Below are 26927 nucleotides of genomic sequence, written 5' to 3'. Positions count from 1 at the left end.
CCAGGGTTCGCGGCTGCAGATCCCCTCCGGACGCACGGTCTGTGGGGCCCCCTCTCAGCTCCGCCTGGCCGTCCCCGCTGTCGGGAGAGCTGGGTTCAGTACTTGTCACCGCTCGGAGCCGGGCATCCCACGACCCTGAGTCTCTTGAGGAGGCTTTGCTCAGGACTGCATTTCCCAGAAGGCTCCGCGGTGATTGAAGGCTCGGTCAGCCTATGGACGGGAAGACTTCGTGTCACGTAAATTGAGAAACCAATGACAAGAGGTCAGGGGCGGCATTTCCCGGCCGCTGGCGGTCGAGTCCCGAGTCCCACCTGTGTCCTCACAGCCCTGTCACGAATCCCCGGCGCGCCCCAGGAGGATCGCCTCGGCGGCGAGGGCCCGGGGCGGCCCGGCGGTGGTGGACGCTCACTTCCTGCTCCTTCCCCGGCCGGGCCCTGGGGCGGTGAGTGATCCGGGGAAGGAGCCTGCGGCGGCAGCCGGCGGCCGCCGAGGGGCGTGGAAGGGGCGCGCCCGCCGCCCGAGGTCGTCCCTGCGGCGGCCCCGCGCCCGGCTGCGGAGCCCGCGGACCCTGCTGCGGAGCGGGGAGAGGCAGCCGCGGTGCTGTCCGCAGCCGGCGGGGCACTCATCCTGTCAGTTCATTTCCTGGCTCCTCGGCGGCGGCGCCCGGGCTTCAGCCTGTGACCCTCCGACCGCCGCCCCCTCTTCGGGGCCTGGGGCACCGCGAGCGAGGAGAATGCGAGGCGGGCCCACCGAGCGGTCGCGTTCTATTAATAAACCCAGTTGAACCAGCTGGTGCTTCTCGCAATGGCCCTTCGTCACCGCACCGCAGAGCCCCAGGGCCTTTGGGGTCACCCGTGCGAGGGCCGGAGACTGGGTGGGAAACAAGGTTTCCGCAGCGGCGGCAGTGACCCCCGGCCCCTTCCGTCCCAGCGCCTCTTGCCCTCGAGGGGCCCTGCGGTCGGGTTTTGTAATGGATGGAGAAATCAGATTCATGCTCGAAATTCATTTCGATTTGCACGTCCTAATGACATTAATCTAATTCGTTAAGGTTTTAAACCAGAGAGATGAAATGTATTTATACGGTTTTTAGGGCCTTAAAATCTTAGTACTTTACAAATGACCAATAGCAGTGTTTGTAAATGCAAAAATGTTCCCACGAAAAGTGTTTGTGTGTATGTTCTAGGATAGCCAGGTGCTTTGCCTGGTGAGACGAATGGTGTGAAAAGAGTAAAACTTCCTCACCCCAACCTCGTCTACCCTCCACGGAAATGCAGAATTTTTTGTAACAGGTTCACTGGTGACCTGTTGTGCTTGTTCCTATTAGAAACTCTTTAGATGGGGACACGAGAGGACAGGACATGCTCTTTTATTTCTTTGTGACTTCTAATGCCTTACAGCATATTACTGAATACAGTACTGATCCATTCGGTACCAATAATTTTTTCATCATTTTATTTATGTGTCAGTTTTATTAGTATGTTTTCAGCCCCCAAAGGTTTTGTTTTAACTCCACTGAATTCCACTTAATTTGACAGCTTATCCATGTCTTTTTGTTGTTGTGTTTATCCATGTCTTGTTAAGTCTCATTTCTGACTCCATTAAGCCTTGAAATAGAATTGTACCCAGGGCAGTTCCCTTTGGGGTTCTGCATAGTCTGTTCCTTGCAGTTGACACCAAATCTATAAGCCAGGACAAGGCCGCTGTTCTCATAACTAACATGAGTATAACTAAGTCCACAGTTTCCTAGCTTGCTGAGGAAAGTGTCGCTGGAGCGAATCCCAAGCTTTCCAGAAATGGCGTTATACCTGCGCAGTCTCCTTTGTTTGCCTTGTCCGTCATGGACAGTTTGTTCCTCAAAAAGTTAATATATCCAAAGACTGAGAGTTCTGTAGAGAGGGAGGTCCAGGCCTTGCTTAGTGATATGAAAGTTGGTCAAGGGAAGGATTATGCAAAACCAGAATAAGAAAAGCAACCCTTCTGTGGTTGACAGAATTTACCTCAGGGCTATTCTAGTGGGGGTTGTGGGGGGCCTAGTTTGGGTGTGCTGGGGCCATGGTGGCTCTCTTTTGGTTTTGAGACAATGGTGGGAATATCCAGAAAGCTCTTGATGCATGCCCAGTCTCTTGCTTTAGCAATTGATGACCCTCAATGATGTGGCTGGGGACTTGCGGGAAGAGTGGGTTACCTGGACGCTGCTTAGAGAATCCTCTTCAGGGATACCACCCAGCACAGTTAGCAGAATGGGCTCTCAAAGGGTAAGGATGTCCTTTGCGCCCCCACCTCCTGCCTTTTTTTCCCCTTACAAGTGTTTGTCTTTTTCTCATGACTATGTTGACTGTTGCCCTTCTGGGAAAATTTTAAAGCCCAACATTATAATTAACTTCCTTGATTCTTTCTAAGGGTGAGGTCATGGCAGCATTGTTTCTGACAAAATGCACTCTCCACATGGATGTGGGCTTGTGTCTTCAGAGATGAAATATTACGCTTACTGTAGAGTTTCTATCACCCATATCTGTTGTTGTTTTTAATGGAAAGAAAAGGGCTTTTTCTCAGCCTCTTGGAGAGAGTGTTTGATCACTCCATCATGGCAACCTTTCTAGCAAGACCAGATTTCCATGACAGTTGCCCTGTGTGTTCTCAGCCTGGGAAGGAGGAGGGCTCGCCTATTGGTCAGGCCTGTGTGATTGGCTGAATAACCTCCTGTGTTTATCTTCCCGGATAGGATTTCCAAACCAAGTGTAACCTCCGGCTGGGGCAGGAAGAGGAGCCATGGGTCCTGCCACTCCACAGTTTGGAGGCAAGGAAGGTCCTAAGGGCAGATCACACAGGTGAGGTGGGAATGTTGTCTGGAGGGGGAAATCCAGCATTTCAGCCTTTGCTTAGGTGAAGAATTCTGAATGCTGCCTTTGACTTTTGTTCTTACTATTAGAAATTTAAACTTGATTCCTTGGGCAGTCAGTAGTTGACCACATTAAGTCTTCATTTTAAATAAGCATTTCACTTTTGTCTAGACTATATCATCTTTGAAAGTAGTTGACCGATTTTGACAATACGGCATGTATTCTTGAGGGATGTTGAGGTCACCTCAAAATTCATCTGGCCATCTTAAAAAAAGTTTAGGAATCCATGTGTTTTCAATGAACTTCAGTAAACTTTTGCATGAAGGGAAAACAGAGTAATCTAATTAAGTGTAGTCTGTTGCAAAAACACTAATTTTAATCTTTCTTGCTGCTTTCTGATGTGTTTCCTGATAACTGAGAACTTTATTCTCTGTCATTTCTGTTCATTTTTCAGACTTTGAAAATCAGGTGGCAAAACTCAACCAGGCCATTTCTAAAGCAGCAGGACAGTGCGCAGTATCCTCAGAAAGGGCCAATGAAGATGTTTCTCATACTCCTAGTTGGGGAGGAAACTGGGAGAGAAACTTTGAATTCAAAGGGCAATGTGGAACCCTTCCAGGAGAGGGCCAACAGAAGCCCTTTTCACAGGAGCAGCATTTAAACAAGCTCCTGGATGGATATGTAAGAAAGAAGCCTGTGTGTGCAGAATGTGGGAGAAGCTTTAACCAGAGCTCCTATCTCATAAGACACCTAAGAACCCACACTGGTGAGAGGCCGTATAAATGCTTCGAGTGTGGGAAAGGCTTCAAACAGAGTTCAGACCTCGTCACCCATCGCAGAACACACACAGGAGAGAAACCCTACCAGTGCAGTGGGTGTGAGAAAAAATTCAGTGACAGCTCGACCCTCATTAAACACCAGAGAACCCACACAGGTGAGAGACCCTATAGGTGCCCAGAGTGTGGGAAGACTTTCGGGCGGAAGCCACACCTCATAATGCACCAGAGAACCCACACGGGAGAGAAGCCCTACACGTGCCTCGAATGCCATAAAAGCTTTAGTCGAAGCTCAAATCTCATCACCCATCAGAGGACCCATACGGGAGTGAAACCTTACGGGTGTAACGACTGTGGGGAGAGCTTCAGCCAGAGCTCGGATCTGATGAAGCACCAGCGAACCCACACGGGAGAGCGGCCCTTTGCCTGCCCGGAGTGTGGGAAGGGCTTTCGAGATAGTTCTCATTTTGTAGCTCACATGAGTACTCACTCAGGAGAAAGGCCTTACAGTTGTCCTTACTGCCACAAAACTTTCAGTCAGAGCTCACATCTGGTCACGCACCAGAGGACACACACAGGGGAGAGGCCTTTTAAGTGTGACAGCTGTGGGAAAGGATTCGCCGACAGCTCGGCCCTTATTAAGCACCAACGGATCCACACGGGAGAAAGACCCTATAAATGTGGTGAATGTGGGAAGAGCTTCAACCAGAGCTCCCATTTCATTACCCATCAACGAATCCACTTAGGGGACAGACCTTATTGCTGTCCCGAGTGTGGCAAAACCTTCAATCAGCGTTCCCATTTTCTCACACACCAGAGAACACATACGGGAGAAAAACCTTTTCACTGTAGTAAATGTGACAAGAGCTTCCGTCAGAAAGCACACCTTTTATGCCACCAAAACACCCACTTGGTCTAGGAAATGGGCTCATGGCTCTGCTGCTCCTTCCAAATTTCCACGGCTGTCGTCTTCAAGTATGTCTTCAAATAGAGATGATCTGAACGTGGGTGTCAGCAGCTCAAGTTGGGCCTCAATCTGTTCTGTTTCCACGCTCTAATGGGGAGGATACACCTATAGTGTCCAAATAACACGCTGAACAAAAAAGGCTTTCCTTCAGTGTTTTTGACTGACTCTTAGGGAAATGTGAGTTTAATGGTTGATGCCTGGTTACTGAAAGGGAAGTGAGATAAATGCAGTCACATTATCACTATTAGTGGTTAATATCTGAGATCATATAAAGCCCTTAATATACTGTCTGACCCTTAAAAGACACTTAGCACCAGGTCAGTTGCTTTTATCAGCCTTATCACTCAATAAGGGAGTTATTAGTACACCCCTACAGGCCCAGAACATGCAAGACATTAGATTGGAGCTAGAGGATGTGGGGTGGGGACACAGATCTCATGAAACAGGAAGCACCCCAGAGCAGTGCTATCTGGCATCAGTCACCAGATGTCTCATTACCATGACAAGGCAGAATTACTGTAAAGGATTCTGCGGTCTTGTGATTTAGAGGCTGAAAAAGTTTCAGAAGCTCTCTGCACAGCAGCGTCTGAGGTACTCCCACTACGGGTTTGCTGCCATCCAAGGCAAAGGAAACATCCTGTGATAAATCAGCCAGAGGGACCTGGAAGAGGACTGAAAAACTGGGAGCAAAGGGGCTGAGAATGTTAAGTAAGATTACAAGGGACCTTCCTGGCATTTAACTGAAAGAAACAACTCTTATATTCTAATTTGTTGGGTCCCTGGCCCTTTGATTCTAAGTCGATGCAACTCTCTCACCCTTCTGGGGCAATTCGTTTCATACACTAGTGTATTCCTGCATTTGATTGAAATAAACTGAGGGAAGGCAGTGTGTCAGGAAGAACACTGACTTCATGTGAAGGGGAGGTGTTCAAGTCCTGGCCTGACTTAATTTGGCCGGACTTTCACCTTCTCTCAGCCTCTGCCTTAGCCACCTCACAATTGTGCACATCACACACACACACACACAAGCACTTTGTTGTTAAACTACACAGTGTAATACCTAGAAAGTTTAACATTACAGTATCATTGCTAAGGTCTTTTTTTCCAAGGAATTCCAGCTAATAGTTCTCCAGGTGTCCCATTTTCTTTCATAATGACAGACTTCTTTTTTTACCTGTTGAAAATGTAAGGCCTGAAAATGCTAAATGACTTGTGGGTCACCTAGTTTACAGAAGAGCCAGAATTTGGCTGCAGGTCTCCTGAACAATATGGAGCAGACTAGCTCTGGGATTTGTTAGTGACTCTGAGACGCGCCTGCATGTTGATAAGCTCGCTGGGTGACTGGGACACACACTCAAGTTGGAGAACCACTGCTTTACATGGTGTCTCTTTTACTAGATAGCCACAGGGCTATTACTCCTGAAAAAATTAACAATGATTTTCTAGTATCATCAGATATTCCAGTCAACATTCGCATTTCCTTATATTTTTGTTTTTGTTTTTTAGTTTCTTTGAATCAAAATCCAAATAAGATCTCTACATTCCATTGGTTGGTAACATTCCTTATAAATCTTGCTCTAAAGTCTCCCCCTTCTCTCTCCTTTTCTTGTAACTTATTTGTTGAAGAAAGCTGGGCGACCTGTAATGTCTCCTATAGCTCTGTATGTTGCTGTTGGTCCTTAAACATGCTCCTCTATCCCCTGCTTTCGCAACATACTGTAGTTGGTCTGTAAACATGATCAGATTCAGATTTTGGGGGGCAAGAATACTCCATAGTGATCTTACGAACTTCTATCAGGAGGTACCCCATGTTATTAAGTCCTTACATGAGTAGCCACTGGGGAGCCCTTGTTTCACTTGAGTTTACCAAATGGCGATATTTTATTTCTATCGTTCCTTCTTCATTTATTAGCTGGAAGACTTCTACAGAGAGAAATCCCCTTTATCAACTCATTAGTTTCCCTGAGGTACAGTTTATATAAAAACAGCACAGTAGCTGTTTGATTAGAATTCCTTCAGTTTTTAATACCACTATGTAAATTTCAGCCTCCGTGCCCTAGATTTCCAAGCCCATTCCAGTGAGAGACTGGGTTCTGAGAGGGCATTTACAAATGCATAAATCTCATAATAACTTTTCTAAAGTACTTTGTTGTTAATCTTCTGCCCCACTCCCCTCCAATTTGTCTAGATTCTGCCTAAAGTAGTGTGCTAAGAGCTCAATAAATACTCCAGTGATTCTTTAGTCAGGGATGGACTCTCTAATGTGCAATTACTATTTTCCAATACTATCGTGGCCTGAAACAGGAAAGGAAACAACATCCCTATTAGCAAAGAATGATTTTACATCCCTTTTATGGTACTATGAGAGTAAACTACATTATTTTATCTACCTAAGTATTGTTCTAAGTCAAATATGATCAATACGTTAAACAACAGCAATGATTTGTAAAAATGAGAACAACAGGTAAGGGAAAAGCCTGGCTGGCAGAGGTAAGGGGTAATTTGTGTGAATTCCAGGGGTACCATCTCTCTGGGAGTAGAAGTGTTTTGTTTAGGGGTGGGGTGCAGAATGAGAAAGTACAGAACTGAATATGATAACCCTTAGACGTGACCTTCTGAGAATTTTCCACTGGATTAATGTAAGATGTCCTGGAGGGTGTCCCACAAGAGGGAGCCCGTTAGAGGACATAGAGGGACACAAAAGGTACATTAACAGCACAGGCAGGCATAGCCCTAAACCCTGCTAGGAATGCGGATGTGCTCATTGTCTGACTGGCCCTAGAGTTAGGAGGCAGGATGTGGAAGCAGGTCAGAACCAGGGGTCAGAAGACCCAGAATCTAGTTTGGGTGCAGTTGTTTACTAGCCAGCTGTCCTCAGACACATCAGTTGATCATTCTAGGCTTCAGTCTACTGTTAAATCAGGAAAAGATCCCTTCTGGTTCTAAAACTTTACAAACCTCAGCTCCCTTAGAACCCAGTACTGTCTGATGTGAGCTGACTCTTCCACATGACAGCTGGCTCTTCTACCTTCATTCTGGAAAGATAAAAGCAGGTAGTCTTTAGCCTGGGTCCCTCTCCATCTCCCACTCCTCAGCCCTCCCCATATCTTGGAAGAAAGGCAGAACCTTAAGCTGCCAGCAGTCAACACACTACCTCCTAGTTGAAGACCTTCCTGGCCTCCAGCCTATCCTATCACTACTTCCTAACAGTATTTAACAGACACAGGTCCTTGGCTTGTCAATTATATTGAGTCTTTTTTACCCCCACCCCCTTTTGAGTCTTTTTCTATCACCCTCTTTTTCATATTGTACATCTACAGAAGTGTCTATCTTGTAAGAGGTGAGCATTTGAGGGGCATGTGTGACTAGCTTTGTGGCTCTGTCACTCCACCCCATGCCCATGAGCAGGAATGCTTACATGCTGTTGGTGAGGGTTAACGTAACTGACTTTCCATATTCTTCCTTTGTTTCTACCCTGTGACTAGGCCATTAGCTTCTTGCACTGCCTTCCACCTCCTCTCTCCCTGACTTCAAAATCTACATCCTCACCGAGCTCTATCGATTTTACCTCCCAGATTACTATCACACCTCTCCATGTCCACTGTCACTCTCCAATCCCAAACATCCAGCTCTTGTCTGAATTCCATCGTAGCCTCCTAACTGATCTCTCAGATTTTATTTTTTGCTCTAATTTCTTCTCATAGAAGCCAGAGTGTTCCTTCAAAGTCCTAAATCTAATCACATCACCTATCTGTTAAAAACCACAACTCCCATGGCTTTAAGGATAAAGACCCAAATCTTTAACCAGGCCCACAAGGCCCCCCTTGGCTCAGCTCCCTTCCCCAGCTTCTGGCAGCACCTCACCTCTCCCTGTGCTTCAGCCCACGTTTGTTCTCTCTGTCCCTGATCTTACCAATATTGTGTGCACCTTAAAGTCTTGGTACTAACTGTTCCCTCTACCCAGAATGTTCCTTGCCCAGATCTTTGTTTAGGTTCCTATTTGTCAACCAGGTTTCAGCCTAAAATAAAACTCACCTTCTTGCAGAGACTTTTCCTGAAATCTAAATTTGTTCTCCCCCAAGTCATGCTCTGTCACATTATCCTTTTATTTGCATCAAAGTCCTTACACCTGTCTGACATTTTCTTGTTTACCTACTTGTTTTGATAGGAAGGAGTCATTTCTCTTGTTTACCATTCTATCACCAGCATCTATTCCAGTGCCTGGAATGTAGTAGGTGCTCAGTTATATTCACTGGCTGGATTAATGGATGCACCCTCACAGGCAAGGAACTCATTGTGCTGGAAAAGCAACACTGAGATGAAGCTGGACAGGTAAGTGAGAGTCACACCAAGAGGGTTCTCAGTTGCCAAACTGAGGGGTTTGGATATCATTCTCTGAGGAATGGGGTGTCACTAATGGTTTTCCAGTAGAGGAGAGGCATGATCAGCACTTGAGCAAGTTTGATTTGGCAGCCATATGTAAGTCACGTTACAGAAAGAAAAACAAGGCTTTGAGACAATCCATGAAGTAAAGGGCTTAGCACAGTGCCTGACCCACGCGGAGTCTCCAATAAGTGACTGTCATCACCAAGCACCGTGGCAAGTACTGGGAGATACCGGAACAGAAAGGCAAGACCATTAAACTTCTCTAGTTCAAAATTATTCCGTCTAGACCCCACTGTCAGATTCATTCTTTTTCCTTTTTGTCGAACTTCCACTAGCACGTGGTTATTCTCAGGGTTCATGTCTGGGCTTTTTTAATAGGGCTTCCCACCCTTAGCATGCCTCTGGCTTAGATTTCTCTTTTTCCTTTGCTTCCCATATTTTGCTGGTGCCAAGTCACGTAGCCTCTGCCTCTGCATGGTCTCTCTCTCTTTTAAATATAAAAGCAGCATGTGCTTTCTGTAAAAATTTCCAAAAAATACAGAAGTGCCCAAAGTAGAAAAATGGAAATGCCATGTCTTCCTCCTTCCCTCCCCCAATCTCACTCCCAGATTTCAGCTCTGTAAGAGCCTCGCATGCCAAGTTTTGTTTCTAGCTCCTTTTTTCCACCCCCACTGCCATCCCCTGCAAAAGGGATAGCTTAGGGATGGCTTTCCTTCTGGTTTCCTTGACTTTCCCCTTCAGTTCAGCCCAGTGAACATGTATTGAGTGCTTACTCCACACTGAGTCCTGCACTGGACCCCAGAGGTACAAAGATAAATGGGATAGTGAAAGAGGTCCACATTTAAGATCTGAAGGGCTTTGGCCCAATTACTTATGCTCTCTGACCCTTATTTCCGTATCTGTAAAGTTAGAATAATCCTACTACCTTCTTCATAGGGTAGGGTGAGGATTAATCAGGTGACACACAGAAAATTCTTTGTCCACTCCCTAGCACATTTTATCTGCTCCACAAATGTCAGTGATGATGATGATGATGATAAACTCCACCTTGGAGGCATTTGTAGTTTAATGAATACAAATTATCTAGTTGAAGAAAAATGGGAAAATATTTTTCGGAAAGGGGAGACAAGCGGTTTAACTGAAATTAAAAGGCAAAGGTACAGAGTTGGGAGACTGAAAAGTAAGAGCTTAGACTCATACTCCAAGAGTATTTCTCAAAGTGTGGGGCAAGGATCCCCCGCATTCGATCTGAAAGTCTTGCATGGGGTAGTTGTTCAAAGTGCAGATTTAGTGGCCCACCTCCCACCAATCTGGTAAATTCACACAGCAGAATACTGTACATCAGGGAAACTGAACAAGCTTCAGTTTATGCTGATAAGCCTCCAAAACTCAATGTCAAGCACAAAAAATAAGAATAATATATATCATAAGGCTTAAAAAGTAATAAAGATAAAAACAGGCAAAACTGAACAAAATATTGCTTGAGCAATAGGGACATACACATAAACTGCAATGAAATTCAGGGCGGATGTTAACTGGAATGAGGAAGAAAAATGGTAAGTTTCTATTTCTTAAACTAGGTGCTGGGCACTCAGGTTTCCTTTTTATTATAATTCTTTATGTTCATATGGATTATTTACATACTTTTTATTTGCAAATATTTCACAAGAAAAAAACCCCTAAAAAACAAATAGGAAACAGAACACTCTTCTAGGGAGCTTTCCATTTAAACTTCGTAAAGTTGAGTTACATTAAGAAAAGAAAAAGGTGGTCCAAGTACCCGGGCCTGAACACACACCAGCCAGTTCCCTCCATTCTTTCTCAATCTCACACTCATACTTTTTCATTTTTCTTTCAACCAGAAAAAGAACCCTCCCTTATGTAAACTGTGCCAAAAAACTTCCAGTGGCTTAAAGGCCTGCCCTTCTGTAAATAGCCAAACACAGATGCCTATTTGGATGCAGGATGCACAGCTATATTAAAAATGCTCTCATGATCATCTTTTTTTTTCCCCCAGAAAAAAAAAAAAAGTTTCCACATTTTAGATGATTTCCACCGGGAGTGAACATTTTTACAGCTCTTGTTACTTGCTGCCAAATCGTTCACTGAGCAAATTGTACCAATTTATAATGCTATCAGCAATAAATGACTGCCAGGTTCACTACACCCTCGCCCTTGAGAAAGTTTTGCAAATTTAATAGACATGATTCTTACATATTATTTTAATTTGCATTTCTTTGATTACCAATGAAGTTGAACATTTTTCTTATGTTAGCTTCTTTCTTGTAGTTCTTCTGTTGTCTGTCATTTGTGTACTGAGAGTGTAGGATCAGAATACTTGCCTATTCAGCTTTGAGGAAGTCACTCTTTGCCTGTTCCTTTCCCTCCTTTTTCCCTGCTTTGTTATTTTTTTACTTCATAAGTTATACATGTTTATTTTAGAAATATCAGAAAATACAATTAAGCAAACAAGCAAGGTAAAAATCACCTGTTATCCCACCTTCCAGAGATAACCACCCCTATTTATTGTACATCCTTTTTTTAAATTGAAGTATCATTGATCTATAGTCTTGCATTGGTTTCATATATACAACACAGGGATTCAACAGTTACCCATATTATTAAATCCTCATCCCCTCTAGTGCTGTTACTATCTATCAACATAGAAAGATGTTACAGAAATACTGTATATCCTTTTAAAGTTTCTTCTAACAAAATAGTCACAAAATATTACTCAACCTTTCTAAGCCTGTGTCCTCATCTATAAAATAGGAATACTTGTCTCTCAAGTTGATAACGAAATGAGCTGGTATATGTGAATGTGATTTATAGGGTGCAGGATGTTATATAAATGCAAGTTGCTGCATTTCTGACGTAAGAGACCCTTCACTCTGCCAAGCTTGATGATGACACTTTGTTCCCTGAACACAGCCTGCCCTCCCCAGTACAGTTTCTTCTCTCTAGAATGGCTTCCTGCCTCAATTCTTCTTAACAAACAAGCATCCACTCTATTTTTTTTAATTCAATATGTAGGATATATAAAAGGTATACAGGGTAGGGCAAAAAAATAATCATGTACCTGCCACACAGCTTAAATAAAATTTTACCTACACATTTAAAGTTGCCTGTGAACTCCTCCCCAGGTACAGTCCTGTCTTCAACCCATATTCCACAATCCTGATTTTGGTATTTCTCAGTCTGTGTTATTGTGATTGGTAATAAGAAATACATATTTGGTTTTTGTCACCATTTCAGGCACAGAGTTCCTAAACCCTCGGGATTTCCTAAGTGTGAGTGAGAGTGATAAAGGTGTCTTCTGCTCTCTGAAGTGAGTGACTTCTGGAAGGACCTGGAATGGGGAGCCGACCATGTGATGAGAAGGTGGGAGTTTTCAGTCCCACCCCCAGTGATTTGATCAGTCATGCCTGTGTAATGAAGCCTCCATAAACACCCAGTGGACGGAGTTCAGAGAGCTCCTGTCTGGTGAACTTCTGGAGCCTGGGAGAGCGGTGCCCATGGGGAGCACACGGAAGCTCTGTGCCCTTTCTCCATGCTCTGCCCTGGGCATCCCTTCCACCAGGCTGTTCCTGAGTTACATCCTTTTGTAATAAACCGGTAACCTAGTAAGTAAACTGTTTCTCTGAGTTCTGGAGCCACTCTAGCAAATTAATCAAAATGGAGGAATAGGATCTGGGAACCTCCGATTTATAACTCATCTGTCAGAAGCAGAGGTAACAGCCTGGGCCTGCAACCAGCATCTGCGGAGGGGCTGGGGAGGGGTAGTTTTGTAGGACAGAACCCTTAACTTGGGGAATATGATGCTATTTCTGGGTAGATAGTGTCAGAACAGAGTTGAATTCTGGGGACACCCTGCTGAGAATTACTTGCTTGTTGGTGCTGGGGAAGCCCTCCCCCACCCCCCCTTTCCCCCACTACATTGGAAACTGAGTCTCAAAGACACTCCTATGCCCTTACATTTATTTATGCTTTCTCTTTCTCTTTGTATATATATTTACATAGAGACATTGATATGAATCCCTAAGCAGTGTATAATATTGGTTTGCATAAACTTGTTTTGAATGTATATGGGTATCAAGGTGAGTATCCTATACTTAACAATATCATGTTCCTGAGGATCATCCATGTTGGTACATGTAATTGCACTTCATTCATTTCCTTGCTTTCAAACTCAGTGTACGATCATACTGCAATTTATCTGTTTTCCTGATGATAGACATTTAGGTAGTTTCTGGGTTTTGCTGTCACAGAAATGTTCATTCTGGCAATGAACATTTTGGTATGTCTCTTTGTGTACACGAGTAGGAGTTTTCTCTGGGTATTTATACCTAGGAGTGGAATTCTGAGGGCATAGGGTAAGTGAATCTTTACCTAGATGTTGCCAAATTATTCTCCAAAGTGGCTGTACTAATTTCCATTCCCACCAGTAGTGTATAAATATTCTCTTCACTACTCCTGTTTGTCAACACTTAGTTTTGTCAGACTTTTAAATTCTTCAGTCTGATGGGTGTGAAATGACAACTCATTGAGGTACTATGCATCAACCTGATTGGTAGGAAAGTTGAATTTTTACAAGTTTATTGATCATGTTGCCTCCTCAGTGAATTCTATGTAAATTCATAAAGTACCCATTCTTAAAGACCTCTTAAAAACACTTCCTCTCTATGAAATATTTCTAGACCTCCTCCATCAAGCAATAGGATCTCCTTTGGCTCTCTAAAACCTCTTTACACCTTAGGTTTCACTTATTTTTTTATTTCATCTTGCACAGTCATTTGTGTACTTGTCTGAAGGGCAGAGACCATGCTTAAATAAACTTGATGCCCTTGTTAATACCTTGTGCAAAATAAACATTTCATAAATCTTTGTTTAAACAAATTATGTTCCTCCCCTGCTTAGAAAATCTTAGTTTCCTATTGTCTATAGGAGAGAGTTGAATCTCCCTATTGTTGAACTTAAGACACTTACATGGGCGCTGGCCTCGGCTTTCCTTTCCTGCCTCCTCTCCTGGTATGACCCTGCCTTACAGCCCTTATCCAGATTCCTTATCCACAGTGGGGTCCCAGCCCACAAATGTTTGGATTCTCTCCCAGCAGCCAGGATGGCATGTTGATCTCACATATTTCAGTTGCCCATCAGATTATTTCAGGGACAATCTAGGGAGCCTGAAGCCAAAGGCTGCTATTATTATTGAGCAGGGATTTTGCTCTGAATCTACCATTTATTGACCAAGAGTATGTACATGTCTTATTCAGGTGACTTGGGTTGAGTGAAGGAAACCTGAAGCATTGAAGTTCAGCACCTTAGCCTGAAGTCTAAGCCCCAGCAAAGCCTGTCCTACCTCTTCTGAGCCAGAGGCATATCACGGACAGATTATGTGAATACATGCCCAACCCCACATTATGTTTCTCCAATTTATTCAGTTTAATTCAGTAAACACTCATTACGCACCTATTACATCCAGGCCTAATCCAAGGTGCTGGGATATAGCTTACACATGACAATTTTCTCAAGAAGCACACAAAGTAGCTGGGGGACAAAGATGTATAGACACATAGTTTCAATATGAAGAAGAATATGGGAGCCAGAGAAGGGTTACCCTGAGAATCAAGGAAGGCTCCCTGGAGGAGGTGTCATTTAGGGCAGTTGGTGTATGAATGAGTAGATGAATACAAGCATGATGTTGGAATTAAGCTTTGTTTAAGCTTTTCATGTGAATTCTGCCATATATCTAAGACACGGATATATGTGGGTGTTGCCAAAGATTCCACCAAACTGAACAACGTGATTGTGCTTATGGATTGCAGAACCCATCTCTGTACTGTGAGGAGGTGGTCAGAACTTGGCCACTTTCCTACCAGACTGGACGTGAGTCTGGTTAACTGACTGGTGTCTTAGGGAGGAACAGGGCTGCATACATGTGTGCCTCTCCTATTTCTATCTTTTTTGTCTTTACATACCTTTGGAGTCTTGCAGTATCCTACATACCCCATTCTGGCAATACAAGTGGTGGTAGAAATATCACCAATCGACCTGACTCTCATGAGAGGCCCGGGGGTGTGTGTGTGTTCCACATTACACTTCTGGAGGAGCCCACGGGAAAGTGGCATTCCACAGAGGATGTGAGCATTCTGCCACCTGAATTCAGTCACAAAGAGAATGAGGACTGACAAAGGAAGAGAATATTTATGACCTCTCTCACCAAGAGCGGCCCTCCATTCCCAGCCAACGACCCTGGTACCTGAGGAAAGAGGAGGGCACAGCCTCTGCAAGGCCGGGGCCCCTGTCCAGAGAGGTGCCACTGGGGCTTCTGGAAGCATCATGTGGCTTCTGCTCTTCAAGGAGAGTGAAGGGAGCTGGGAAGTCAGTGGGGCCCATACACCCATGCTTGTGCCCATACACAGTACATTCGCACAGTTTCCTGGCTTCTTTTTACTCTGTTCCTCTAACTTGTGCTCTTTCGTACCCTTTTTGCTTGTCTTCCCTGAAAGTCTTGCTTAAGTAACACCTGTCCTAGGAAACCCTCCTATTATCATGTAGTAAAAATCAACTGTTCTCTGATCTGTGCACCCTGGACTCTCTCTTGACATCTGAAGGCTCTTTGGCAGCTCTTTGCCACGTCTGCTCCACTGTGTTCTTTGGTGGATGTGGCCTCACAGATCTCCCAACCCAGTTCTCTCAGTAGCCACCCCCATCGATGAGGGCTGGCCCATCACTGACAGCAGTGTTCACAGACGTGCAGTTTGAAGCCCAGCCATGTCACTAATTACGTGTGCATAACCTTTGGAAAATTAGTTAACCTTTCTGGGTTTCAGTATCCTGATCCCTAAATTGGAGAATTCTAGTAGTTCCTGTCTCCTAAGCCTAGTGTGAAGATAAGTGAGATGATGCACCTCAGACACTTAGAACTGGACCTGGAGGGCACTCATTGCAAGTTAGCTCTTGTTATTAGTAACCCATTGTCCGCCTGAAGATGTTTAAAGGCTTGCCGTTGGGAACCCCACCCTTACAGGCGTGTCTCAGGATCCAGTCCTATGAAGGAGTCTGTCTGGTGTTCCTTGCATGGTCTACCTCTCTCTTCTCCAAACCTTGGTCTGGCTACGTCCTGAGCTCATGGTCCCTGTGTCCCTCCATGGGTCCTTATATCTGTCTTTAGCCTTGAGACTGCAGGAGCACCATGTGGCCTATTCTAACTCCAGCCCGGAAACCCATGCCCCGTCTCCGCTCTGGGCGGACTTCCTGGCTTCCTCCCACAACTTCCGGGCCTCTGTTGTTGCCAGTTGCCCTTAGACCAGGACATGGATATTCATAAATGTTTGTTGAAGGGTTTCCAGAGGGAATTAGGCATGTGCAGGAAGTGAATGAACACCCTCTCGGTGGTATATTATTTATAAACTGGGAGGTGGTATTGAATGGTGATTTGCCAGATTTTAGAATCATGAAGACCTAGGCTTGATTCCCAGCTCTGACTGTTATGACCTTGAGCAAAATACCCAGCCTCTTTGTGTCTGTTTCCTCATTTATACTGCGAGGATAGTTATATCTCCTGCATAGGAATCCTCATAGGAATGCTTGACGGGAGTCTTTGTTCAAGGTCTTACAAGGCAAATGTCAAAATGTCCACTGGGCTGGGCTATTACCTTGAGGATCTGGGGAAGAATCTCGTCAGGCTCATTTAGATCATCAAGTCCCTTGCAGTTGCACATCTGAGGTATCTGTTTTCCAGCTGGCAGTTAGCCCAGGGGTCAATCTCAGCTCCTCAAGGCGGCTCTCAGGTCTTTTCTAGGTGGCCCCCTCCATCTTTGAAATTGGCAATGGTCCATCAAATCATCCCATGCTTTCAGTCTCTTTGACTTCTGCTACCACTTGGAGAAAACGCTTTGCATTTAAAAGCCTCCCGTAATACCTGGATAATCTCCTTATTTTAAGACCAGCTGATTATAGAAACCTTTATAACATCTGCAAGATCCCTTCAAAGCAGTACCTAGATTAGTGTTTGAGTAAATAACTAAGGATTGGGAATTTTAGGATTCTGCCTACCACAACAGAGCTACACTCCCCTCAAAAACTATCCCTCGAGGTCCTCGACACTTGACCTTTGAGAGTGTTGAGAGGTATGGCCTCAGATTTCCCAGCTTCTTCACAAGATGCTGATGCCCAAAGCCCTACATATTCTCATACAAGACAAGGCACCAAATCAGCCAAAAGAGTTACTGTCTGTCCCAGGAAATCCATCCTTCCAGAAAATTTCTATATAAACTGTATAAAAAGCAAATCTTAAGACTCCGACAGTAAGGATGCCACATTTGTAAACTATTCACACTGAGCTTATTTGCCCCAACTTCTGTCTTTGAGGAGTTAATGATCTATCTGGGAAGATGGGCAACTAAATAATTATAATTCAATGAACTAAGTGCTGTAATAGAGTCATATAATATAATAATAAAAATATCCATAAGTCATATAACAGAGTCATATACTTTCTAGAATCAAAGACACCTTTGTACCACCAAATTCCAACAGCTTTCTGGAATATTAAGAATATCCTATTAAATGTATATGTTTCTAAAAATTGACAGTAGTGAATATTTGTCACTTGAATTACTTACTAGCCTGTTCTCTAAATCAAAGTTGGAGCCAAGCTTTTTGTGAAGAGTCTAACTCTATTTGGCTATACTAGCTATTTCTAAAGTGTGAATCTGTCATCAGTTCTAGCTCTGAAAGTCCTTTCTGACTTTCTGAGAAATGAGTTAAATGTGCACACCTGCAGGCAATGACAATTATGTTACTTTTCCATCTATGACTGCCTGGCTGCTGGCTAGTTTCTTTTAGTACTGATTGTAATACCTATCCTGATCTTCAAAGTATTGAAATGTGAAAAAACTTGGGACTTATTTTTGAAGACATACTACAGTGCTGAAATGGTTTCCAAAGTGCTACTGGGAAATAGATAAGGAAGTAATTAATTTTGCTTAGGGGAGGAGGTGACATTTAAGTTGGGTCTGGGAAGTTGAGTAGGAGTTTCCTAGGCAGATAAGGCTAAAAGGTATTCCAGGTAAAGAGAAACCTCTATTAAGTTGCTTATCTGAAGCTATCCTATTAATCTTGCTCCACTCCCAAAAGACTAAATTTCTTGAGGTCATTGAGATCTAATTTTATCCCCCCAAATGATCACTTAACTCATTATTTTGCCACTTATTTTTATTTATTTATTCATTTTATATTTACTAACTTTATTTATATATTTATACTTACTGACAAACTAGTATTTTTGGGTAGCTCATTGTAGAAAACTTGGTAAATACAAAGAAGCAAATAAAATCCCACACAAATCCATTGTAATTCCATTACCTGGAGAAACCACTTTATATATTGGTGTATGTGCTTCAAGTCTTTTTTCTATTCATAGGTACATCTTTATCTATCTACCTGTATACTTCTAAAGCAAAAATGTTATCATAATATATTAGTTCGTATTTTGTTATTTTTACTGGACCATCACATTAGAAATACTGATCCTTATTTGTCTACCCAGGCTCCCATGGAAAGAAAGAATACCCAGGCCATAGTTTTCTATCCTGAGTTGGCTGTATCTCCTGATCACAGCTAATTGAACTAAAGGATTGGCATCTGCTCTAAGGGCAGCTCACCTGTGGGCATACCCATGGGGTAAAAAGATGAGGTGGGCCAATCCTATGCTACTGGGTTATGGAACTGGGCAACTGAGTTTATCCTCAGTGGAGCTGATGATGTAAGGATACCATGGCCTTGACTTAAGGCCATGGCAAGTCAAATAGAAGCGGGAGTCGTGAGCAGAAAAAATAAGAATGGAGGAAGCTGGTTGTCAAAGAGTGAAAGAGCAGAACTGTGGAGAAGCAGAGATACCCAAAGGGAGAGAGCCATACCTTCAAGCTTCCGTCAGTCCTGTTTTTTCTTGCTCCAGTTCCAGTCCATATATACCTTTATTATAAATGACTCCCTTCTGGCCTTTTTTCCGGTAGGAGTAAAACAAGTGGGTCTCCATTCCCCGTAGACAGTCAAGCCTGACCAAACTGTACATCATCACTGTTATGGGTGTAGAGCCTTCCATTGTGTGGAGGTGCCATTGCTGATTTTAAAAGCCAGGTGATGGGCATTTCAGACATTTACAGTGAGCATATTCATTGTAACTCCCCAGGAGCTATGTCTGCAGCAGACCGCTGGTCAAAGGCAATCTTAGTTGACTAGGTTAGAAACTGTCTTTTAACAGCTCTGTCTTTCAACTCAAAGAAGCTTTAGAATTAAGTAAAGAAAGACTTAATGGGGTACAAACTGTGGGATTAATAAATTGGGGTTAAGAAATACGTGCATATTTCACATTTTATGCACTTGAGATGTTTAAGAAAAATTAGTGACAACCTCATAACTGTTATTCTAAATGAATTATTGAGTTAGTTTTAGACTTAAGATTTTGAGTTGAAATCTTACAAAATTTACACATGAAACTGGGCTGTGTAAAAGAACTTTAGACTCATTATATTTTCAGTTATTTGATTTATAAGGATTACTAAGCCTTGAAAAGGTCCTAGGTTAGATAATTGAAGAAATTAAAAATAAAATCGAATAAATTAAATTCATGGACATCATTTTAAATGTTTGAAGATGTAAGTCTGTAATGGTACCAAAAATTATTCGAAGTTTCTGAAAAGTAAAATATGCTAGACTTATAAACAGAATAGGAAAATTTTTACGTTGAATTTATAAGTTTAAGAAAGAACTAACTTTTGAATTTGTTATAAATTTTTGCCCGTATTTTAATGGGTATGTTTGTTTTGACAGGTTTTCAAGTATCCTACTTTAATATTTTGAAGGAAAAGTGAATAAATTCAAAGTGGCTAAAGCAGAAAGCCTGGACAGGTTGTGAAGGGCATTATTTAGCATGGCGAGAAACTGGGACCAGATCCTGAAGGGAGTAACAGGAAAAGAAAAATGTTAAGAAGGATGTACAACTACATTTGCACTTTAGAAAGAACACGCTGGTGACTGAGGAGTTGGTTGGCAAAAGGGAGACTATTGATGAAGACAATGCAAATGGTGCAATCACAGTGGAGATGGAGACAAAAGCAAGACAATTGAGAAATAGCACTGTGCGCATGTAGGGCAGGAGGCAAGGAGACCGGGGCGGGACAGCAAACGGAGCAGTTCTAATAGAGAATGTGCAGGAGCAAGGTTGGCGGAACGCATGTTGAATATGAAATGTTTGTGGGATTCACAGGTGAACGTGCCCACTACTCGCCTGAAAATACTGAGCTGAGGTTTGTAGAGGGTCTGGAGATGCACATTTCGGTAGTTTAAGGGGAGCGTGGATAAAATTACTAAGAATGGGCCAAGTCAAAACGGAAGAGGGCTGAGGCCGGAATTGCGTTGAACACCAATTTTTAAGCGCAGGCCACAAGGTGCAAGGAAAAAGGAGCAGAGGCGGGGGATCTAAGGGAAGGAAGTTTGGGCAAACACAGGTATGCGTTAGCATCCCTTCTCAAATACTAGGGAGCCTGAGGAGCTCAAATCTAACGACTGCGGGCTAATCTGGGAGCGGCGGAGGCCAGACCGCCAGGCTGCGCGGTCCCCACGGCAGTTTGCGTCCGGCTGGTGTCCAACGAGGGCACTTTGAACCATCTCAGGGAACGCCTTCCGGGAGCCCTTCCGCGCAGCGTTGTTTAGCTCGGCAGGCCGGGGAAGGCAGCGGCCCACGACTTCCAATCCAAGCCTCCGCCGCCCGCCGCCGCCCCGACCGCAGCACGACTGGGCGGCGGCGGCTGGCAGAGGACCTCCGACCCTACTGGGGGGCGGGCTCAGCTCCTTCCGCTCCCGCAGGCGCGGCCGGGGCGGGGCGGGGCTGGGGCGGGGCCGCGGGGCGCGGCCGGGGGCGGGGCCTCAGAGTCCCGGGCAGCCCGCGCGCTCTGCAGGAGCTGCCGCCGCCCGCGCCTCCGCGGTCTCGCCGCTTCTTCAGCAGAGACCCGGGCTCGGCCGCCATGTCCGCCACGGAGGAGGTTGACGGGCTGGGCGTGGCCCGGCCGCACTATGGCTGTGAGTGCGGGGCTGCAGCGCGGGGCCGGGCTGGGCTCGCTGCCTCCGTCGAGGCGCCGTTTCCCGGGGCGGGCGGGGCGGGCGGGGCAGGGCGGCGGGGGGCCTCTCGGACCCGGAAGAGCCGGCGCGGCGGGGGCGAGGGCGCGGCCCCAGGGCGGCGGGAGGACCCAGGCGGCCCCGGTCTGAGCCCGGGCGCGGCGGCCCGAGGGCCTACCCGGCGCCTCGCGCCTCCCAGCCCGCCCGAGACCGGGGAGGCGGCCTGGGTGAGGTGGCAGGAGGATGGGGCCGGGCGTGTCCCGAGGCCGGGGCCCGGCTCTGCTGGGGCCTCGTGGGCGCCCGGGGTCCGGCCCTGCCCGGCCCTGCGTGAGTCACTTCAGCCTCTGGAAGGAGCTCAGTTCCCTCGTCAGGATTTCAAAAGTAGAAATAAATGAAAACCCTCTGACTTCCTCATTTTCTGAATCTCATTATCTGTGGCTGCCCCTGGGACGACCCTGAGCTGCGGGCGGGATAGTCCCACTGGCCAAAGGGGAGTCCTTTAGAGTCTTAAGGTTTTCCACTTTATTTTACATTCTGGGAATAATATTCTGTCTTTAGGATAATTTCTTTCAACGGTTATATGTGAGGAATTGTGTCATGTTTGTGAAATTAAAGATGAGTAATACCAGGCCCTGCCTTCAAAGAACGTTTCAGAGAAACAGGCAGGTGTACAGCCTAATACTGTGGGGTTTAATAAAGATAAGAGATGCGTGATCTGACTAGGCATAAACGGTAACGCGGGTGAGGAGGAAGAGCTTGGGGCCCGCAGGCAGTGACATGTGAATAGAGCCTTGAAGGGTGCTGTGTGAAGTCCGACAGGGCGGGGTGGGCGAGAGACAAGGCTTGATCAGCGAAGAGCGTGAAATAAGGTCTTGAAGCGTCGACAGAGCGCTGTGGGTTTTGGGAACTGAGCGGTGTGGGTGCACAGGAGTGGAAAGAAGGGTGGCAGGCAGAGGGAGGGGTTCCCCAGAGTAGCTGGGGCTAAATAAGGAAAGGCCTTGAATGCCATCCCAAAGAATTAAGAATTCATTCCATACCCTGAATGCCCACGAAGTTTGCTTCAAAGTTAAGCTCACAAACTTCTGAGACAGACTGCCTGGGCCCCACCATTTATTAGCCTTGGGGCTAACATCAGCCAGCTTCAATTTCCTCGTCTGTAAAATGGGAGTGATAATCACGGCATTGTTGTTGTGGGGTTTTTATAAGGGAGTGCATGTAAAATGCTTAGCACAGTGACTGCCACTTTGGCTCTCAGTGACGACTGGCTTTGGAAACAATATGATTAGCTCTGTATTTAGAGAGTCTGGCAGATAGACCAGGACAAATTTGGCCACATTTTCAAGTTACACTAAAATTAGTACATGTTCATATTATGGTACTTTTTTTAAAAAGGGTAAGATGAATACAGTTGAAATCCTGTGGTTCCTGTCGTGGGAAATTTATTATAGCGCATTTGGGTGTCTACACATCCACAGGTTACTCTCCTGGTGACTAGCAGGAGTTTGTTGCTGTGGCATGCTTTTATTGCTCAGGAAGGCTGCAGGTTCTTGCATTTACATTCATTCTTTCATGTTTTAGCTGTCCTGGATAATGAGAGACTCACTGCGGAGGAGATGGATGAAAGAAGACGTCAGAACGTGGCTTATGAGTATCTTTGTCATTTGGAAGAAGCCAAGAGGTAAGGGTTGACTGGCCGGAGAGCAGATTGGCAAAAGGAAGCTGATACAGTGTGAACACAGATAAAGATCTCTGAGTATGTCGTAGGCGTGACTGTGGGAGGCTGGTGGTTTGAAGGAGTAAGTATAGGTGGGCTGTTTATTCATGGGAGCGAGTAGTCCTGATGGCAGTTTACCGTGAAACACTGTGGTGGGCACTTATGTACACTGAAAAATTTCCGGATTTGTGTTGTTAAGTTTAATGCTTATGGTACGTGTTTTGGGTACTACCAGCTGTAGGGAAAAAATAGCATGTTCAGTTTGAAGTTCTTTTCCTTCTTATTTCATTTGTTCTTCACTGCTTTTGATTTATATATGAACTGGGTCTGTTCTCCCCTTGGTAGTGCTGTGGGTATAGGTCCATCCATTTGGCAATATTCAAAGTTTACCAAAGGCAGTATCCTCTGCCTTTTGTGTGAGGTGATTGATGTACAGCTGCTCTTTTCCTTGTGGTCATAATACTGTCAATTTGCTATCAGTGCTTCATTTCTTTTGTTCTGGTGCTTGTGTTCCTTAGCAGGGTCCCAGGTAGATAGATGTATTTATAAATCATGTACCCTACAGTGAGCACTGGTGGAAAGGCCTGCAAGGAATATGAACGGTATTTGGAATTAAAGTCTAATGAAAATCAAGGATGTTTCAAACTGCTAATAAACATGAGTGTTTTTATTTTTTTAATTATGAAAATAAAACACTCCAGGAAAGTCCAGAGAACAATAACAAAACATCCGTGTATTCCAGAACAAATGTTAGCCCTTCAGATATTTCCCTTTCCTCTCAGAAGACACAGTTGGAGTCCCCGCCATGGCCTTCCCCCCACCCCCGCTGCCCTTCCCTGGCACTACCACTACCATGCATTTGGTGTCTTCTTGAATCCAGGCTGCTTTTCTGAGTTTAAAGGCCTTCCTTTAGACCGGAGGGTTGGTGAGTGGGTGGGGATTAGTGATGATTTAGGTGGGGCGAATGATAACAGCATGCATTTTTCTAAGTGGAAGGATAGACTGTAGTTTATTTCTCATACAAAGTTTGTAAGGGTCCTGTGAACAAAAATACTAAGTCCTCTGTTACTTATTTTGTGGACTAGATCTAGTTTTGGAAGGACAGAGAATTTGAAAGTTGGAACTGGCATGAGAAGCCAGTTGTACTCTGGGAAGCCTTGGTGTCCCTGTTGGGGTAACCTGGGGATGAGAGGAAAGAGCCCCAACTTGCCTTCCTTCCCACACCTAAAACAGTTCTTGTTTTTTAATATTGGATTTCCACAGTATAATTCCCTTTTTTCAAAGGGTGTCTTGGCTAAGATCTTGCTGCCAGTAAGCTAATTCAGCTACTAATGTAGTTTAACCATCTAATTTCAGTGAGTAAACTGAGGCCTGAGTTTTCATGGTCTTGTAGTTTTGTTGATTGAGAATAGTTTTCATCATTTTATACAGTGGTTCTTAACCAACTATGTGCATTAGAATCACCTGGGGAACTTTACAGAAAGAAAGAGCTCTCTGGGACTTAACCCAGAGATTCTGGTTCAGTAGATCTGGGCTGGAAGATCCAGATACCTGTATACTTTAAATGAAATGCTTCCAGTGGTTCTGATGGGCCCCTTAGTTGAGAAGCAAGATTTAAAGCATTTTAGAACTCTGACTTAACGCTGAGTTGTGAAGCTTGTACCGAATGGTGCTCTTCATCACATTTCCTTTGTCAGGTGCTGCCTGCCACCAGCAAGGCGCTTCATTCCTGTCTACTCTAGAGCATGTTCTTTTCTGTCAGGTGTTTTTTTCAGAATGGGAAAGTAGCCCATTTCCTTTAAAACCATCCAGGGGGCATGATCCCCTGGGGTGTTTTTCAAATGGGTGCTTTTGTGTCCTAAGGAAGTGACTAAGGCAGTGAGACATTTCTGGTAGTCCTTATTTTTTATGCTTTGGGTTCTAAGGGAGGCCATAATAGTGCCATATTGCCCTGCACACACTGCACATTGGCCTGGCGCAGTGGAAATGTGCCTGGTCTATTTTATGGAGGCAACCCTGTAACATCTGGATGTGGTGATTCTTTTTTATTTAAAGCTTTGATTAGAAAACAAACTTGGGAAGCACTTTTTAGATTTTACAACTGGGGGCTAGGTAAAGAGGCCTAAGAATGTCATGCTGAGAAAAGACTGGGATCCTTACTGGCCTCCTAATGTGACTGCCGCCACCCCTACAAAGTGTTGGAAGTGCGTCACAGATAAGTCACATGCTCTTCCTTGTTAGCTGGGGCTTCAGCTCCCAGTTGTGGCTCCTACCCTGGTGAGCTGGGCTGTACCTCCTTTGCTGCTTGGGCCCCACTTTCCTCTCTAGCACAAGTCCAATTTGTCCTTCTGGACTGGCCCCATCCTTTTTCCTTTATAACCTCCACCCCTCCCAAGTTGGAGGAGCCCCAAGGTCTGGAATCTACACCCTCTCCAAGGCCGGGAAGAAAGATCAGAAAGATCCCAGGGAGAAAAGGTTCCCCTCTTTAGTTCTATTTATACCTCCACTCCTCCCACTGACGTCTCCACCTCGGAGCACAGCGGCCCCATTGTGTGTCCTTAGGCACTCTGTTTTCTCCTGTACCTGTAGGAGCTCTTCCTGGGAAGAGAGGAGAGTGTGAATATCAATGTATGGAGACTGAGTGTAAGGGTGTGTGTTGAGAAGTGAGAGGGGTTTGTGTTTCCCCAAAAGTTAAAAGGGACAGTTTAGGGGTGATTCCATAAAAGTGCACTGGGAGTGATTGGGAAATAGAAACTGTAGAGATTCAGCTTTTCTCTGTTAGGACATTAGCTTCAATATAGAAATTAAGTTCTTGTTCTAATGAAGTATCATGTAAGACCCAGGGCTTTTGCTAGTGGCTGCAGAGCAGACCAAGGACTTCCAATGTGGACTTGGTTTTGTTCTTTTGCCTGTTCTGATGACTTTTACATTTGTTTTGGCCAAGGAGCCCTTGTGTAGTAGAGATGAACAGCATTTTCATTCAGTTGAAAGTGGTGGGATTTAAATGTGAGTTATGGGTGCTCAGGTCTTGGACAGGAGGAAGAAGTAGAAGGATCTGAAGGTTCAGGTGAAGAGAACCTGTCAGGCAGGGCAGAACAGGGCGGTCTGCGCAGGAGTGTAGCGGCAGTACTGGAAGTGGGAGGAAACCCAGCTAAGTTAAAGGCTATAGGAGGAAGGTTAATGGCAGCACTCTCTGATTCCATAATTTCGAATTCCTTTTTCCAGAGGCTTGCTGGTATGCCCTTTTGACTTTCATGGGCCACCTCCCTCCTGTTCAGTGTCTATACCGTAGCTCAAGGAACACCTGCCTTGTAAAAGGAAAGTACAGGCTGTGGCTGCTTGGAGATTGTCAGAAGCTATGTGGGGTTAACAAGGGCATAGCACTAAATAGAGACACTTAACCTTCTCTAATCTAAGGGGACTGAAAAAGTATCTTGGAAAGAAATCAGTTCTTGAGAAAAAAATTCTCTTTTGTGCATATGTCTGTTGTTGGCATCAAATATTTTCCAGGACCATCTCTTTAGATCTCTAACTGGGATGAGAATTCCAGTAACATCTGAGTCTATCCAGGCTGGCACACTTCGGTTGTATAAACAGAAGTTAAAGACATTTAAGAGGCATGGAAATGGTAGGTGAGATGACTAGGAAAAACAGCTTGTCCACCAGCTTCTAGAATTCTTAAATGGAGGAATAACAAAGATTGAGGGGGATCCTGTTAGGAGGTTGACCCAAGCTCTCCTTTTGCAGAAAAGAAAGCTAATTTAATTGCTTCTTGAGATCAAATGTAGTTAAGGGGCCACATAGGACTTAGAACACTGGGACCATGAGCTGGATGCATTCGTGTATTTATAATTATCAAGGGGAAGTATGGGGAGGGGTTTATTCTTAACTCTTAAAATGGTGACATAGATGAAAACCTTTGTACTCTTTTCTGAAAATTACTTTAGTGCAGCTGCCTTGGACAGACTCCCTGATAAGAAGTGGGTTGACTTTAAAAGTGTGTTTGTTAAAGTGGTTCAAACTATGAGTGGTTTTTCACATAGTAATAATGTTGCAAACAGGAAGATTAGTTCCTAGCTTGGCCACTTTTTACGGCTTTTACCCTAAAGTGTAGCTGAAACACT

At 44.7% G+C, this 26927-nt stretch overlaps 2 protein-coding genes across 2 annotated transcripts in view; both read left to right on the top strand.

Moving 5' to 3' along the window:
- The first annotated feature begins 291 nt into the window (after nt 1–291).
- Nucleotides 292–4724, top strand: ZNF774 (zinc finger protein 774). The gene is given in 5 exon segments (XM_036931906.2): nt 292–442; nt 2133–2255; nt 2723–2748; nt 2751–2828; nt 3295–4724. Coding segments are annotated over 4 exon segments (1452 nt in total). The 5' UTR covers nt 292–442; nt 2133–2148; the 3' UTR covers nt 4536–4724.
- A 16171-nt stretch (nt 4725–20895) lies between these two features.
- The window catches only part of IQGAP1 (IQ motif containing GTPase activating protein 1), a 94310-nt gene continuing 88278 nt past the window's right edge, over nt 20896–26927 (top strand). The window contains exons 1-2 of the mRNA XM_036932080.2: nt 20896–21053; nt 22668–22767. Coding sequence (XP_036787975.2) covers nt 20999–21053; nt 22668–22767 — 155 coding nt within the window. The 5' untranslated portion in view covers nt 20896–20998. The remainder of the gene's footprint in view (nt 21054–22667; nt 22768–26927) is intronic.

The sequence above is a fragment of the Manis pentadactyla genome, chromosome 18 (genome assembly GCF_030020395.1).
Source record: "Manis pentadactyla isolate mManPen7 chromosome 18, mManPen7.hap1, whole genome shotgun sequence".
In the NCBI taxonomy this organism is placed as follows: domain Eukaryota; kingdom Metazoa; phylum Chordata; class Mammalia; order Pholidota; family Manidae; genus Manis; species Manis pentadactyla.
This window is presented reverse-complemented; position numbering and strand designations above follow the sequence as displayed.